The 18,112-nt window shown below is 38.0% G+C and overlaps 1 protein-coding gene and 1 pseudogene across 1 annotated transcript; one reads left to right on the forward strand and one right to left on the reverse strand.

Annotated features, from left to right (window-relative positions):
• Positions 1–126: 126 nt before the first annotated feature.
• DUSP11 (dual specificity phosphatase 11) lies at positions 127–17,566 on the forward strand. Its single transcript, XM_057742937.1, has 9 exons — positions 127–348; positions 3,016–3,091; positions 4,049–4,180; positions 7,172–7,295; positions 10,567–10,627; positions 14,375–14,421; positions 14,713–14,788; positions 15,017–15,202; positions 17,031–17,566. Exons 1-9 carry the CDS (start codon positions 248–250, stop codon positions 17,224–17,226), a joined length of 999 nt encoding a protein of 332 aa, XP_057598920.1. The 5' UTR covers positions 127–247; the 3' UTR covers positions 17,227–17,566.
• On the reverse strand, positions 12,027–12,524 carry LOC130856756 (RING finger protein 11-like; annotated as a pseudogene).
• Positions 17,567–18,112: the final 546 nt, after the last annotated feature.

Genomic DNA, 18,112 nt, shown 5'->3' on the forward strand with positions numbered 1-18,112 from the left:
TACCAGCCCCAGGCTAAGGAGGTAACTGCAGCCAGCAGAGTCTTGTTTACTAATCAAGCGTCTCAGCCGGCCTGCGTGATGATGTCATCTCGACGGGGCGGTGGCGCATGCGCAATAGAAGGCGGTCCGGGAGTTGCGGGGGTTGCTGCCTAGGCGCTTCCGGTTCGGCACTTCGGACTGGCACCGGGGGCGCGGGCTGGCGACTCTGGCACTCTTGGCATTGTGTGGGCGGCATCTTGGGGGTCACATGAGCCAGTGGCATCATGCTCGCGGGCCCTGTGGTCAGGGTCGCGTCTTTTCTGGAAGTTCGTCGACCAAGAAGAAGGGCGGAAACCACATCCCCGAAAGGTAATACGCCGTGGTCCCTGGGCGTTGTCGGTCGAGCTCAGAGACCCTGGGCCTGGGCTTCATCTCTTGTGGTCTCTGCCCGTCACTGTTGCCTCCGCGCGCTTGGCCCTTCCTCTCTGTGCTGGGGGCATCGGCCCTCTCGCGGCTCCGCTCACAGTAGCTGAAAGGAACAGTCTGTGATGTTCTGGTTTCTCCCCATCGTTTTAAAAGGGAGGCTCTGGCCTTGCTGCTCGGCTAAAATGCAGAGGGCCTGCTTTTTAAGATGGGACTGTCAGTGTTGGAGACACCCCTTAATAACCAAAATGGAATCCCTTTCGGTTCCTCAGGCTGTGTTGTTTTGGCACAGAAAATGTAATGGGAACTAAGGGTAAGTGAAAAAATTCACCGGAACCGCAGAATTTTCCATCGAAACGGTTGATTTGTGTTGTCTCTGGGAATTATAAAGGACATACTGTTGCTTCCTAACCGCTGTCATTTGAGAGATCCACCTCTGTGCGCTCAAATGATTAATTCTGAGATTTTGCTCATATGGGCAGGAAACCCTTTAATTCACTGAGACTTTCCTTTCCTCTGCCTCATACCCCATTAAGTCCGCTTCAGTTTATCTCCTGAATTTCTTTTGAATCTGCCAACTCTTCACCAGCATCCTAATACTGAACTTGCCTGTCTGTTGCAATTAGGTCCTAACTAGTGTTCATATATCTTGTTTCCTTACAATCTGTTGTTCACACAAGAAACCTTAAAAGCAAGTTGGAACATTGCTCATAAACAATGCTCAAAAACATTGTTTTAAAAATGGAAAACAAACTCTTGGCCCTTAAGACTCTGCATGGTCTAGAATCCTCTCTGCTTCTCTAGCCCCGTCTTGTTCCACTTTTGCCCTCACTTTCTGTGCTTCATATACACTGAATTAACCTTAGTTCTAACTTATCTTACAGAAGTCAGTTCAAATATTGCTTTTCACTGTGATTCCTAGCATTAAGTGAAGTTCACAGTTCCTTTATTATCAGGTTTTCTTTTAAAATATGAATTTGAAGTGCCCTCCTGAGTTTTGTTTTGTTTTTTTTTTCATTTTATTTATTTATTTATTATATTTTTGGGGGTACACCAAGTTCAATCATCTGTTTTTATACACATATCCCTGTATTCCCTCCCTCCCTCGACTCCCCCCCACCCTCCCTGTCCCAGTCCTCTAAGGCATCATCCATCCTCGAGTTGATCTCCCTTTGTTATACAGCAACTTCCCACTGGCTATCTATTTTACAGTTGGTAATATATATATGTCTATGCTACTCTCTCACTTCATCTGTTTCCCCTTCACCCCCCGCCCCCCCAAACCTCGAGTTCTCCAGTCCATTCTCTGCATCTGCGTCCTTGTTCTTGTTTTGTCACTGAGTTCATCAGTACCATTTTTAGATTCCGTGTATATGAGTTAGCATACGATATTTGTCTTTCTCTTTCTGACTTACTTCACTCTGTATGACAGACTCTAGGTAGGTCTATCCACCTCATTACATATAGCTCCATCTCATTCCTTTTTATAGCTGAGTAATATTCCATTGTATATATATGCCACATCTTCTTTATCCATTCATTTGTTGATGGGCATTTCGGTTGCTTCCATGTCCAGGCTCTTGTAAATAGTGCTGCAATAAACAGTATGGTACAGGTTTCTTTTGGGATTATGGTTTTCTTTGGGTATATGCCCAGGAATGGGATTACTGGATCATATGGAGGTTCTATTTGTAGTTTTTTAAGGAACCTCCAAACGGTTTTCCATAGTGGCTGTACCAACTTACATTCCCACCAACAGTGCAGGAGAGTTCCCTTTTCTCCACACCCTCTCCAACATTTGTTGTTTCCAGATTTTGTGATGATGGCCATTCTGATCGGTGTGAGGTGAGACCTCATTGTGGCTTTGACTTGCATTTCTCTGATGATGAGTGATGTTGAGCATCTTTTCATGTGTTTGTTGGCCATCTGTATGTCTTCTTTGGAGAAATGTCTATTTAGGTCTTCCACCCATTTGTGAATTGGGTTATTTGCATTTTTGGTATTAAGCTGCATGAGCTGCTTGTATATTTTGGAGGTTAATCCTTTGTTATTTCGTAGGCAACTATTTTTTCCCATTCTGAGGGTTGCCTTCTAGTCTTGTTTATGGTTTCTTTCGCTGTGCAAAAGCTTTTAAGTTTCATGAGGTCCCATTTGTTTATTCTTGGTTTTATTTCCATTATTCTAGGAGGTCCTCCTGAGTTTTGATAGCATCAGTTGTATGAGGACTAAAAATAAACTGTGAGGTGACAGAATTGAGTTTAAAGTATTTGAGTCAACATGCATGTATTAATGATACCTTAGTATTCAACACCGGGCAAGGTTTTATCAGGGATACAGAAGTTCTAGCCATCTCTGGTTTTAGATATACCTTATTTGTTGACACCTTTGCACTGTTTGTTGCCTTTTATCTGTTTTCAAGATGGAAAAACAGGAACAAGGAAGTATAGGTTATTGCTGGGTGGGGTTGAATAAGTGGAGCAGCAAAATGCAAAGCAGAAAGAGGAGGGACCTACTATAGAGGGCTATGATTTCCATTTGCAAGGAGCATTCATCCCTGCATAGGCAGGGCGACTGGCTAACATAAAATTTGCCTAACAAAAAATGTATTAATAGGTGGAAAGACTATCTCCCAGTTGGACAGCGGATGCCTGGGACTCGTTTCATTGCTTTCAAAGTTCCTTTGAAAAAGGTAAGCAAAAGTTAATACAGTATTCTTTCAGAAATCTGAATTCACCATATAGAACCCTGGTTCTCAACCCTGCCTTACTCCATTTTCCCTTTTTTTAGCAAATACTTTTTAACACCCCTTTTACTATCCTGAAATGAAATTCATAGATAAATACAACCTACTTTCATACTTAAAGAAAAAAATCAATGTAATGCTCTAAGTATAAACAAAAAATAAATAATTTATAATAAAGTAATATGTCTCTCAGTATGTAAATGTTCGGGGATGACTGTACTAGAAATAAATAGTTACTCGCATCATGAATGCAAAACACTATGGACTTTGATTGATAATGATATGTCATTGTTGGTTCGTGGATTCTAACATGAAGCGCACTGGTATGGCATGTTGATAATGGGGAAGGCTGTGTGGGATGAAGGAGAGAGGGTATAAGTGGGAACTGTAGTTTTTGCTCAGTTTTGCTGTGAATCTAAAACTAGTCTACTAATTAAAAAAAAGAAAGTGTGTTGCTGGCACTTGAATAACCAAACAGATCAATGGAACAGAGTACATAAATAAGCCAAATACATAAAAGAATATTTAGCAGTGAAAGCCATCCTTCATATATGTAGATATTCAAGAAGTATTTATAAGGGTGTATTTACAGGCACTCTGCTTGGAGCTGGCAATATAGTGGTAGGCAAAATTGATGTGGTCCCTGCCTTCTGGGAGTTTACAGTCTGGTTAGGAGACCAACATGAAATGAACAAACATAGTAATAAATATATGCAAATGGACTTATTTTCTTCCATCTAATCTCTCTGGGAGAAAGGATTGTAATATCACTTGTAAATTCCAGAGGAGGAAACCTTCCTTTGAATCTGATATGTTAGCATAGCATCACAGGGTTTGAATAAATGGATTATATAACAATGGGTTTTAAGCACATGTTCTTTTTTATTTTATTCTTTCTGACAGAGTTTTGAAAAGCATCTTGCTCCAGAAGAATGCTTTTCCCCCTTGGATCTTTTTAACAAAATCCAAGAACAGAATGAAGAACTTGGACTGATTATTGACTTAACATATACTCGCCGCTATTATAAGCCAGAGGTAATTGGAACCTGTAATTGAAAATGACCTTCTTTCTGATACTGTAATAATTCATAGTAATTCAGTAGTTGTCATTTTATGCTATGGTGAATCCTGGCCTTCTTTCATGGGTAATAATTCCAAAAGGGAAGCTTAAATACACATTTCTAATTGCTGTCTCAAAATGAGATTAAAGATATGAATTGAACTATAATATTTGACAATAGACTCTGGATATGCTTAAGAAATTCTATAATCTTCCATGTTCTGTATTTTGAAAATGAAGTAAACTTTTAGTAAGAATAGTAGTAGCCTAAAAGGAAAGAAAGGTGTATCCGTTATGTCTTTAGCACTTACTTATTTTAAGCAGTTGCCTGAGCATGTTTAAGCATCACGGTAAAAGACAATTGATCTCTAAGTTTTATGCTTTCTTTTCCTAATATCTTCTGATGTAATATAGAAACCCAAATATTCTCTTGGCCCATGCAGGACATACAAAAGAATTACCCTTCATCTGACCTGTTCCATGGCCTTGGGAGATAGTAACACCTAATGTTTGTTAATATTTGTATAGCAGTTTGCCATTTTAAAAGTTCTTTCATATCCACTGACTTAGTTAATCCTCACAACAGTCCTTTGCTGTTGAAGTGATAGTAGTACTAATATCTCCTACTGAGTGCTTACTCTGCACTAAGCTCAGAGGATAGACAATTACAATTACTAATTTTACAGATGATGAAACTGACTCTCAGGAAAGGAAGAACTGAAATTTGAACTCACTTATTCCTCTTTTTTTTTATTGTGGTAAAATATACATAAATAATATTTATTTTAACCATTTGTAAATATGCAGTTCAGTGGCATTAAATACAGTCACCGTGTTTTATAACCATCAGCACTGTCTACAACCGAAATTTTTTCATCATCCTCAACAAAAACTGTAACCATTAAACAATACCAACCCCATTTTCCCTCCCACCAACCCTTAGTAACCGCTATTCTATTTTCTGTCTGTATGAATTTGTCTATTCTAGGTACCTTGTGTAAGTGGAATCTACAGTATTTGTCCTTCTGTGTCTGGCTTATTTCACTGCACATGTTTTCAGGGTTCATCCATGTTATAGCATGTAACAAAATGCCATTTCTCTTTATGGCTTAATAAATCCCATTGTGTGTATATACCATATTTTGTTATTCATCTGTTTATTGACACGAGTTGTTTCCACCTTGTAGCCAATGTGAATCCTGCTGCTGTGAACATTGGTGTACAAATATTTGTTCAAATCCCTGCTTTCAGTTCTTTTAGATGTGCGGTGTAGGTAGCAGCAGAGTTATTGGAGCACGTGGTGGCTCTGTGTTTAACCTCTGAGAAATTGCCAAACTGTTTTCTATAGTGTTGTCTTGTTTTTAAACAATTATCACAAATTTAAACCTATACAGAAGTATACAAAATACTGTGAGTGTTCCTTGTATACCCATGAACTCATCCAGCTTTAGTATTTATCAACTGATGGCTGTCATGTTTCATCTTTACCCCTGCGTGTTTGAGCCTATTCCCTATTATCTTGAAGCAGATCCGAGATAACGTATAATTACACCTATACATTTTTGGTATGTATATTTAAAATATAGGACTTTTATTCCTTAATATCACTCTGTAATATTAAATATCCAGTCAGTGCTCAAATTTGCAGTTGTCTCCTAAATGTCATGAAAAATTGTTTTTAAGAATTTTGAATTAGTTCCAAATAAGGTCCACACTTTGCATTTGATTGTGAGGTCTCTGAAGTCTTCTTTAATCTATAGGTTTTCCCTCCATGTCTCTCTCTCTTTATTTTTTCCTGCTTGAATTTTATTTTTTAAAGAAACCAGGTAATTTGTCCCATCTAGATTTTGATGATTGCATTCCATGTGTTGTTAACATAGTCTTCAATCCTTTTCTTTTCTGTAAATTGGTAGCTGGACCTAGAGGCTTGATCAGAATGAAGCTTGAATGTTTTGCTGTGTTGTGTTTTGGCGAGACAGTTTTATAGGTGATGATGCGTTCTTCCATGGAGACTATGATTGTCTCTTTCTGTGATATTAGCAGTCACTGATGATTGATACTTACATCCTTTAATTAAGTTGAGTCTTCAGAAAAGTGGAGAATTCTGTTGTTCTTTTTTCACTTATTAGCTGGGTATATTTCTATCAGGAGAAGATTCCCCTCATCAACTGTTTGGTTGCCCAGTTGTAGAGGCATGATTCTCTCCTTTTATTTAACAGTTTTCAAAATAATGATTTGATTACAAATATCCTCTGGTGGTGACCAGTTTTGTTTTTAATTTATTTATTCATATCACTGTGGAATCCATTACAGTATTATTCTAACTGAGACCCTATCTTTGGCCAGTTGGAGCTTCTCAGTGACTTCCTGAGTCCTTCTGACATGACATCAGTTGTTTCTAGGCTTTTTCAGTGGTTGAGAGCTAGGAAGTGTGTGTGTTTGTTTTTAATATAAAATATATCATAGGTTTATGCTGCTACTTATTCAGAACTACAGAATTTTCACTTATCCTTTTCTGTCTTTTATTATAATCTACTTTCTGCCACCCCAAGAATACCAGTTCTCAACAGTGCCTGAAATTTGCTCTATTTCCCAATTCGAATCCAAGTTCTTCTGACTCTATTCTACTCTTCTGCTTAAATCACAGCTGCTTTATGACCCTTGAAATGTAAGATAGAACATAAATCTAGGTAGAACTGTTTATATCATTTTGAGTTACATGTGCATTCATTCACATGGATTTGCTTTTCCTTTCGCATGCCTAGTAACTGTCCATTCTGTAGTTTTAATGAAAATCAAGTGATTCTTATTGGTTAAAGCAGCTTTGGAAAAAATGGCTCTTATCAGAATGACTGACATACTAAGTTTAATATACTCTCTTGGTTTATATTCTGCCTTCTCTAACTAATTTTTTATTCTTTCCCTACAAATGAAATAATACACATTTGCATGGTTTTGCCTTATAGGATTTACCAGAAACTACTCCTTATTTAAAAATTTGTACAGTTGGGCATCAGGTGCCAGATGATGACACTGTTTTCAAATTCAAACATGCTGTTAGTGGGTTTTTGAAAGAAAATAAAGATAATGGTGAGTTTTTTTGTTTTCCTTTGCCTGAGCTCTGGTATGCATTTTGAGTGGGGTTGGGGATCTTTAATATTTTTAATAATTCTGACTTTAGGCCTGTTGTGTTTGATAACATTAAGTTGGAGATGTCAGATGGTACTAATAGAGTAGGGTGTTTTTCCTTTTTATGGTCACAAACAATTTAGTTTAGTTTGGAAAGTGATTTTCATGAGAAATATGAACTGAACTAGCTTATTTATCTTTTTTTAAAAACTCAAATGGGAAATGTATAATAAAATAAAAATGTTCTTTTGTCCTGTTTATTGGCTGAGAGGTGGAAAAATGAGTTAAGACTCTCAGGTTCTTAGCGTACGTAAAAGAGAAAAAGCAAAGCTTCAGAGTGAGACATATCCTTAGAAGCAAAACAAAACGGAGTGGACCAGAGGAGTGGCCTCCTCATCATATGTGTTTAAGATATTTCTGCTGCTTTTTCACTTTGGGTGCAAGTGAGAAAGAATACTACCACCTCTTATTCTTATCTTTAGACAGGAAGAACTTAAAAGGCTGGCGTTTTCCCATTTTAAAATCTACTCTGTTGACAGTAGGTCTTAAGAGCTTCTGAATTTTAAGGATCTACTTGCCTTCTTCTAGCATCTTAACTAGTAGAAGGAGCATGACATTTGCCGTGTTTTAAGACTGAGGAATCTTTTGTCTTTGGAACCCCACTGACGCACATGAGAAAGTGTTCAGTTTGTCCTCTTTCTAAATTTAGCCTGAGGAATATACACTTTATTAATCTGACAGATAGTAAATATTCCGTGTATATATAAAATGATGCACATATATACATGAACAGGGAGTAGGGGAGAAGAAATAGAGATGGAGGTGGGAAAATAGGGGATAGGAGGTGAGAGAGAGAGGGAGACTGGAATTCCAAGATAAAATTTCATACTGTAACCTGGTTGCTTAGTGCAGGCACTAGTCCTTAAATGTCTTAAGCCATATTCACAGATATTCCCTGTACTTTAACTTTAAAACTTGAGAGGCTTGGCCTTGCCTGTGATAGCCAGGGTGTCTACAAAGGAGGTAAATTATCTGATTTGTATACATTGTAGTCACAGAAATGTTACCTCTTAAGATGTTAGGGTGCAGCTGCTGGCCTACTCACTTCTTCCAGGCTCCTTCATGTGGAATTATTATTCAGTGTTCTGTCTGTTCTGTGTGGGCTAGAAGATCCTTACGAGTCCATGAGGACCCATTTGTAAACCTTGATTGTTATACCAAGTGTAGTGCATCGCATATGCTGACTCTTCTGTGGGTCTTCTGCCTGCTGTGGACTAACTTCACCATGCTCTCTGCCATTGCAGTCTCAGGACCTTGCTTATGATCCATGTGTGGTTTCCTCTGCTATAAGCCCCTCCCACAGATGCCAGGCTCACTGCTAAAGAGGAGGAGACCACATTATCCTCTCCCTAGAATTTGTAGAGACTCAGAAAATAAATTGTTTTAGTAAACACCAAGAGCCTTATAGGTTTGTTGTTAGAGCACAGGGATAACAGATGTGACTAGCAGTCTTTGTTCAATAGAAACTTAGTTATCCGAGAAGATAAACATGTAGTAACTATAAGACAGTGGGTTAGTTATAATGAAAGAATCAAGTGCAGCAGGATTATAGAGGAGAAATTGAGGAAGGCCTGACTGAGGAGACAGCATTTGAGCTGGGCTTGGAGGAAGAGGATTTTGCCAGAGTGAGGAAGGGACAGCCCAGGTATTGGAAATAGGTACAGAAGGCACAGGGCTTGAACTTGTGCTGTGGAGGGGCAGCTTCTGGTGTGACTAGAGGGTAGTGTGAAAGGGCAAAGAATTCGTACATTCATTTTCAGCAAATATTTTAATAACATCTTCTAAGTTGAAGGCACTGTTTTAGGAAGTAGGAACAGAACAGAGTTCTTGCCCTTACGTACTTTATATCCTAGCGGGGGAGAGAGATAAATAAATAAGTAAATATATGGAGTGTCAGGTGGTGGTAAATGCTTTGGAGGATAACAAAACACGATGAAGAGGTGAGGGAATGTGGTAAGTGATCAGGGAAGCCCTCTCTAAGCAGAGCCTTAAGGGAAGTGAGGAACAAGCATTGGATATCTGGGGAAGTGGAGATGGGGTGGGAGGGAGGGAATAGTAGGTACAAAGTTCCTGAGGCACGAGTGTGCTTGGCATGTTTGAGGAATAGGAAGGAGGCCAGTGCGGCTGGACAGGGGAAAGTTAGTGAGGTTGGAGCTGTAGAAAATGAGATCAGAGAGAGACTGGCAGGCGACAGGAGGGAGGTGGATGATATAAGTCCTTTGTAAGTCATGGTTTGAACTTATAATTCAGTTAGATAGATTGATATTTGTTTGTAAAGAGTTCTAAATGCTATGCTAAAAATTTGGGCTTTTTTCTATGCTAGGTGAAGATTTTTAAGCAGCAGAGCAATCCAGCCAAGTTTATATTTTAGAGAGGTAACATCTTCCATGTGGAGGATCAGTTGAAACAGAAGAGATTAGAAGTAGGGTGGTAGTGATCCAGGCAGGAGATGACAAATGCCAGATGCTACCTAGTCACAGACATACCTTTTGCAGAAATCAGCTGCATGTTGTAGTTTTTTGTTTACTTTCTCATAGAACTTTTTTAAGTGCTGAATTAAGAAATACTGTGGCATAGTTGGAAAAATCTGAGACTTGATTCTAGTCTTTGTTCTATTTGCCTGCTGTGCAGCTTGGGTTACGTCTCAAGCCTTACTTTTTCATTGTGAAGTAAGAATGGTGCTACTTACCTGAGAACTCCACGGGTACATAGACCCATGGTGTGTGAGGAGCAGCAAATGAGAGAAGGAACGGAAGTGCTTTGGGACCCCAAGAGCCCTTCAGAAACCATGTGTTCTTTTTAATATTGAGCATTAAAAGTGAAGGCATTCCATGTATTTCACTCAAAAACACATTTCATTCTTCCGATAGCCTGATTTTTTTTTTTCCACTCCCTTTTTCTATAGTCAGATCAGTTCCTGATGGGCATTCTCCAGTCCACACTATTGCATCTGATTGGAGGTTATGCAGAGTTTCCCAGAGACAATGAAATTTGTCTTTACATTAGTTAATTTTTTATAGTATGTTCCTGCAAAAAACACCCTTCAGAGTTTTTCCTTTTTAGGATAGTGGTAGTGTTGTGGTAACTAATAAATGATAGTCTTCAGAAAATTGTATAACTTGTTTTTAGTGTATCTACTTCACTTATTTATTCCATATTCCCTGTTTTATAGACAGACTTATTGGTGTCCATTGTACCCATGGTTTAAACAGGACTGGCTATCTCATCTGCAGGTGAGTTGCCAACCCCAAGAGGCAGACCATGTTTAAATTGTTTTGTTTGCAATAGTAATGTAAGCTAATGTAAGCTGAATGCAAAAAATGCAGTCAGTTAATGAAATGTATGAAGTGGAAGGCAATCTTGCCCCTCACTCAGAGATTACCACCATTAATAATTAGCACATAATTTTTTCAGACTTAAAAAAAATGCAGATATAAGCATATACAGTGATCCCTTGGCACCTGCAGGGATTGGTCCTGGGGCTCCGCATGGATACCAAAATCCTCAGATGCTCACGTCCCTTATGTAAAATGGTATAGTGTAGTTGGCCCTCCATATCCGCAGGATATGGAACCCTTGGATACAGAGGACTGACTGTACATGTGATTTAATGGTATAATATTTAGACATTTTGGTTTATAATTTAATACACGGTGGATATCTTCCTATGAAAATATTTGGAGACCGCATTCTTATTTACTTGTTTTCCTCCAAATTTGCTTTATGTAATTGGATATAAATTAATGAACAAAAACTTAGGCAAGATACATGTAACAGTTTAACAGAACCTGATAATCTAATTCTTTCAGTTTTTCTCCACCTCATCATGGGGCTCATTAGAAAATTAACCAACGTGGATACTACTGCAGTCGAGTGTCACATCTTTAAGTGCTTATGAAATACTAAATTCTTCTGTAATGCAATTATGAAGAACCAAGAATCCCAGTTCTTCTGACTCTGTTCTACTCTTCTTAAATCACAGCTGCTTTATGGCCCTTGAAATGTAAGATAGAACATAAATTTAGGTAGAACTGTTTATATCATTTAGAGTTACATGTGCATTCACTAAGAACCCTTCAAGAGACTTGATATCTCTTGTATGTAGAAGAGTGTTGAGTCAAATATTCAACTCAATATAAAGTAATAAGAAACATTTCTGATTTGTTGAGATTGCTTCTCCTTTTACTAATGAATGATTTTTTAGCTGTAATATCACTGAGCTGAACAAATATGTCACCTTCAAATACGTAAGGAAAAATAAACACATGCTAAATGGATAAAACATTACAACTACATCTTTACTAGACCATCTCTACCTTTAACACTTCACTTTTCATTCAGGAAAGAGAACTGCTGTCTTTTTCCTAATCTTTGACACACACAATTTAAACATATACAGCTGCTGTAACACTTTATACAATTCCTATGTACTGGAACAATGACATGCTACTTTTCCCCCTAAGTTTCTAAAATATCATGTACTTTTCACCAACATCTGCAGCCATTCAGGAATTTTTAGGAAACTTTTGTGCATGATCTTAATTGCTAATCCCTGGCTTTTTTGGCTCAGTGACAAAAGATCAAAACCACCAAAAATGATGGTTCACTTGAAGTAGGATGAGAGACCCTGGCTCACTTAGTCTCGTAGGATGAAAGCAGTGCTGCATCAACCAGCTCCATGCAGCAGGGGCATGTGGAACATCTCATCAACCAGTCATCTGTGCAGTCCAGGTGATAGATGTGCATACACGGCAGAAATCAAATTGCGTTCCCGTAAACAAAGTCCATCATACAAATCACTTGCTCCCGGATCTTTTTTTCTGATCCATCTTTTCCAGGGTCATAAACGCCTCTATGCTGGTGCTGTATAAGGCCTGTTCTTTGAGCTGTCCTAATTTGTTCCTGTTTGGTCAGCTGAGTTGCTAGGCGAGCCTGGCTAGGTGTTGGATGATGGACCGGAACTGGAGCTTGTTCCTGACATGGCAGTGGCGGCTGATCCCGCTCCATCCCCTCACCAAAGCTAGCCCGCTAGGACTGAGACTTGTGAGGCAGGGAGATGTCGTCTAAAGTGGGGGACTTGAGGCAGTGCCCCATTTTCTGGGGCTGGGGTGTGTGATGTGTGCACTGTTTTGACAGTCCTCCGACCTCGTTCTTTTTTAAAGGCTGCAGTGTTCCTTTGCTTGATGAACATAAAAGTCAGAAATTTTTGATAAGACATGGAAGTAATAATGAGCATTCCTGTGTGAACATCTTTGACTATATATGCTTTGTCTCATTCAGAATGGGACTTCTGAATCAAAGAGTTTATGCCATTATGCTTTTGGTGGGTGTTGCTACACTGTATCAATTTGTTTCTTCATGCAGAAAAGATTTATTGAGCATCTGTTGTGTTTAAGCACTGTGCTGGGTGCTAGCAAAAAAGACGTGAAATTTTGTGAGTAAAGAGACTTGACCTGCACTTCGTGAATTCTAACCGTCCAGAATTAAACTGTTACATTTATCACACTCTGCACCTAGAATTACAGCTCTGACAAGTGCCGAGGAGAGGGACATGGTACCATGAGAACATGTTTTAGGGAGGATTTGATCTCATCATGGAGAAGAGAGGTTTCATTAGGGATGTTTGAGCCGATATCTGAAGAATGAGTAGGTAATAACCAGACAGGGCCACTGGGGACAGATTTCTGAGCATAAGGAATAGTAAAAAACACTTGCTCTGTTGGAGGAACTGGCCAGGAAGGCGGGGCTGTGGTGGGAGCGTGTCATTAAAATGGAGCTGGAAGTGTGGGTAGGAGCTTGATCCTGCAGGCTTATGTTTAAGGTTTTAGACTTTAAGAGCAATAGAAAACCATTAAACTTTTTTTGTTGAAGGTGAGTGTGTGGATCATAATCAGTTGCATTTTCAACCTGTCATTTTGCTACTTGAGTGGAGGGAGAAAGAGTGGAAGCAAGGAAACAAGAGACTTTTGTAGAAACTGGGCATAATAGTGGCTTGGACCAGGGTGTGGTGGTCATTTTGGTGGGAAGGTACGGACAGATTCTAGAGTTATTTAGGCAATAGCATTGTTAGGACTGGTGGTGGGTTAAGGATGAGGGTGAGGAAGAAATTACTGTCAGTGATGGTGATTCCTAAGTTTCTGGCTCCTACAGTTGGTTGATAGTGTTTTTTAGATATGCTGTTAATATTTTTCCTAATTTGCTTTTTATTATTTGTTGGTTCCTGATGAATACTTTGTCATATTGTCTCCTATTTTTAGTGTACAAAGCATTTTGACCGAAACGGACTGTTGTATGTTATCAGATGCCTTTTTAAAATATATATATATTTTTTAAATTAATTAATCTATTCTGGCTGCATTGGGTCTTTGTTGCTGCGCACGGGCTTTCTCCAGTTGCAGCAAGCGGGGACTACTCTTTGTTGCAGTGCGCGGGCTTCTCATTTCAGTGGCTCCTCTTGTGTGGAGCACAGGCTGTAGGCAAGCAGGCTTCAGTAGTTGTGGCACACGGGCTCAGTAGTTGTGGCTCATGGGCTCTAGAGAGCAGGCTCAGTAGTTGTGGTGCACGGGCTTAGTTGCTCTGCGGCATGTGGGATCTTTCCAGATCAGGGCTAGGACCCGTGTACCCTGCATTGGCAGGCGGACTTTTAACCACTGCACCACCAGGGAAGTCCCGTCAGATACCTTTTTAACATCTGCCAGTTTGGTCCTGTATTTTATTCTCTTTCATTTATTAATTAAATTGTTGTATTAATGTAAATATATTAATAGATTTTCTAAAGTTGAGTTATCCTTGCATCCTTGGAATAAAGCCTTTTTGTAGTCATGGTATATATCATTCCTTAATAATTATTGATTAGATGTGCTGATATTTTCTTAGGAGTTTTATATGTATATTTGTAAAGTGAATTGGACCTTCTTTGCAAAAACTTGATTTTTTTTTCTTTTTATTTACAAATGACTCAAATTTTGTTGTTTTGTTAGGTATTTGATTGATGTAGAAGGCATGCGGCCAGATGATGCAATTGAATGTGAGTATGAGGGTTGTCACTGTTTTCCCCCCCTTTTTTTCCCCCTTTTTATAAAATTTGAAGGTAGGTGAATGTAGGTGAATTTCAAATTTTGGAAAAAGAGAAAAGTTTGTAATTCTTTTATTCTGATGTAAGATAACCTTTTACCAAAAGTTTATAAAGGGATGTATCTAGAAATAGTGAGATATAACAGCCTGAATAATTAGTCAGTGGATTTCAGCTTTGCTCTGCTTTCTCTGGGAAAGATATGCTTTTTGTACAGTGATTTCTAACAGTTTATCTGCTCCTTAGTATTCAATAGGAGCCGCGGACATTGCTTGGAAAGGCAAAACTATATTGAAGACCTTCAGAATCGTCCCATCAGAAAGTAAGTTGCATTTTATATGTGATATTTGTGGTTAGAAAGATCTATTTCTATGTCATTTAAGTTGCACATATCCATTCTTCTTGCAGCTTGTTTACTTGCTCGAGGAAACCTAAACAAATAGGAATGGAGGGAGGATGGGATGGTTATTTTCATGGGCCAAAATATGGTCACTGAATTGGCTACTAAATTTGGAAATGAGTAATATTTTGTGGAAACATTCTATTTGAGGAATTGGGATTCCAGAGTATCCAGAGGAAGTGGTTTTGAAGACTCAACACGTATGATGGAACCAGTTCACACAGCTAATAAGTCTGTTAACCAAGGATCTAAGTATAACCCACGTCGGACCCCAGGTTACCCAACACCTCGGCATTTCCATACCCAGACCCGAGATTTGCAGCAGTCATCAGAAAGGTATCTCTGCTGTCTCTTTTTCTCAAATTGAAATAGAAATTAATATTATAAATTAGCACAAACACATTATGATAATGTGAAGAATTGATGTTTTCTTGCTGATGAGTGTCAACCAGGAGGTATTGTTTGCTCCGTATTTTGCATTTAGGGCTGGAAAATCAAGTATATGACAGGGAATAGGTGATTTTTCAGAGGCAGTTGGGAAAAGGACTTAGAAATTTTCATTGATTCTTAAACTTAGTTTAAGCCAGTAATTTGATGTGAGTGCCAAAAAGGATCTTGCATTCTTAGACTACATTAATAGTGCTATAGTTTTCAGAATAAAGAAGGTTTTATTTAAAGAGTAAACACAAATTGTAGGGAAAGTAGTAAAATTCCAGGAGAGAAACTTGCAAAGGGGTTAACACATAAATCACAAACATATTTTTTTGGGAAACAAGAAAAAGTCAGTACAATTAAAATAGCAACAGTTTTGGCTATTTTGCTATTAATTTAGCAAGTTTTTGACAAGATAGTCCAGTGTAGTGATTGCGGGCTGGACGTGGGTTTGCATCCTGGCTTTGAGGTTCACCCTTTGTGTGCTCTTGAGTAAGATCTCTAAATTCCTACTTTCTTATCGGTTAGATGGAAACTTTAATAAGATTATAAATAAAATTTTAATGATATATACCTTGGGATTGTTGTTGATTTTTACATGAGTTGATAAAGTACTTTAGCACATTGTAAACGTTCAACTTTCAAAAAGATGTTGGCATTCTTTGAAAACGTAAACATTTCAAAAAGATGTTGCTTGTATTGCCAGGGGCACTGAAAAATGTTATAGCCTTTTTGAAATATAACTAATGGCCATCAAAATGCTCATACCTAGTAATTTCACCTTGAGATTACAGAAATACTTAAAAATATGGATTTAATCTTTAACCTGCGTTTAATCTTTCAGCACATTTCTCAAACTCCCTGCTATGTATCAGACTCTGGACTAGGTGCTTAGGATACAGTCGTATATGTTCTGAGATGTTAATCCTAGCATTATTTACAGTAGTGGAAAAATTGATAGCAGCTTGCATTTCTAACAATAAAGAATAGCTATGTAAATTATTATGCCCATACTATGATATTTTATAAAGCCATTAAAAGTGATAACTCACTTATGGTAATTGAAATATTAGGTTATGATTCAACAGTCAAAAAAAAGATGTAAGGGGAAACAGACCAAAAGGAAATATTAACCAGTTTAATTAGATTAAGTGGGATTGAGGGGTTTTGGGGGGTGTTTACTTTTCTCAGATTTCCAAATTTTCTTTTGTATGATTAGATTTACTGATGTTGCTTTTGAAACAATTAAATTTTAATTTTCCAAATTTGCTGTATGTGCCATGATTAGAATTTCTACATTTTATAATTAATTTATATATGTATTTATTCATAAAGTGAAAGCAGTTTCCTGGTTTCAAAAATAAATAGCTTATTCTGTTTCATGTCAATCCTGCCACACTTGGAGAGAATGTATCTGATTAGAATAGTGTGGGCATTTATCTCTGTAGGGAAAGGTGGAAAGGCTTATGGGAACCTACAGTGTGCCAAGGTGTTGTGGTGGGTAATTGATGTATATGTCAACTTAATTACCTTCAGAACAATCCATGAAGATGGAAGGTATTATTAGCTCTGTTTTATAAAGAACTAAGGAATCCAAAGATTAAACAGTTTTATCTGCTAAATCATATAGGTAGAGAACAGTAGAACCAGAGTATCTATGTATAATTTTATAAAGCTTATTATATATATTTGTTAAAACTAATAATGGTTTATTACTTTTGTTTTGTTTAAGAAAATTTTCACAGAATCAGAACACTTACCAGAGAGGCCACATTCCTCCTCCTGGTCCCCACGGAGAGGACTATTTACAAAGGAGGTACTCTTGGAATGTAAAGCCAAATGCCAGTCAAGCAACCCAGAACAAAAGGTGGTATTCTGACAGTTACTACAGACAACCCTATGCAACCAATTATAGATGGACCAAGTGACACAAGCCTACCCTGGAAATCTATCTGTAAACAGAACAGGACTGAAGACAGCGGAGTGACTTTTTAATAAGATCAGGTCAAATGAGGTTTATAATCTATTTTATTGCTCCTTTATGTGTTCAAGCTTAAGGAAAAATTATATTGATACTTAGCTCTGCTGATAAATTTGCAGTATTTACAACAGTGCAAGAGATAATGTTATTCCAGTCTTAAATTTTTTTAAAGGAAGATGGTATTTTAGAACTGATAAAAGTAATAAAGAACAGCCCTTGTAAATTATTTTTAAAAATTTGATCTTCCTTTTCTATGTATTTTCTTCTGAATAAACTTGTGATGTGTGTTTGTGTGTGTGTGCGTGTGTGCATGCAGAAATTTTTAGTGTTTTTGTCATGTTCTATTATTACCCAATCATAAGGGTATCTTTCCCCCCACCTTCAACTGTTCAAGATTTTTATTAAAATCTACCTAGGAGGTAACCTCTTTAGAACCTAATCACTATTTATAATTAGTTGTAGTATTTTTGTGATCAGACATTTCTTTCTTTCTTTGGCAGTGTATGGTTAGATTTGACCTACTTGCTTTCACTGAATTGTCAGATATGCCATCTAACACAGGAATGGATAAACTTTTAGGGACTGATTGTCAGTTAAGCAGGAGAGACCAACTGATAAATCTAAATGCTAAATGCTGGGTAATTTACCTGACTGGGTAGTTGTTAGCAACTGGGTAGGGCTACTCAGAAAACTCAAAAACTTTTATAGACTATATAAAGGTTGCTTGATGAACAGAATAGGGTGTGACATTTAAAGCCTGGAATATCTGGGGAGACTTGCATGGCTCCTTGTGTTATTGCTTCTCTGTCGAACATAACCTGCTACAGTCTTTC

The sequence above is a fragment of the Hippopotamus amphibius genome, chromosome 7, assembly GCF_030028045.1.
Source record: "Hippopotamus amphibius kiboko isolate mHipAmp2 chromosome 7, mHipAmp2.hap2, whole genome shotgun sequence".
NCBI classification, from domain to species: Eukaryota; Metazoa; Chordata; class Mammalia; order Artiodactyla; family Hippopotamidae; genus Hippopotamus; species Hippopotamus amphibius.

Excerpts from the sequence above, each read along its gene's own strand:
- DUSP11 (XM_057742937.1), top strand. The coding sequence starts at position 248 with ATGAGCCAGTGGCATCATGCTCGCGGGCCCTGTGGTCAGGGTCGCGTC. Across the intron at positions 349-3,015 it reads GGAAACCACATCCCCGAAAG|GTGGAAAGACTATCTCCCAG; the intron begins GTAATACGCCGT and ends ATGTATTAATAG. Across the intron at positions 3,092-4,048 it reads TCAAAGTTCCTTTGAAAAAG|AGTTTTGAAAAGCATCTTGC; the intron begins GTAAGCAAAAGT and ends TCTTTCTGACAG.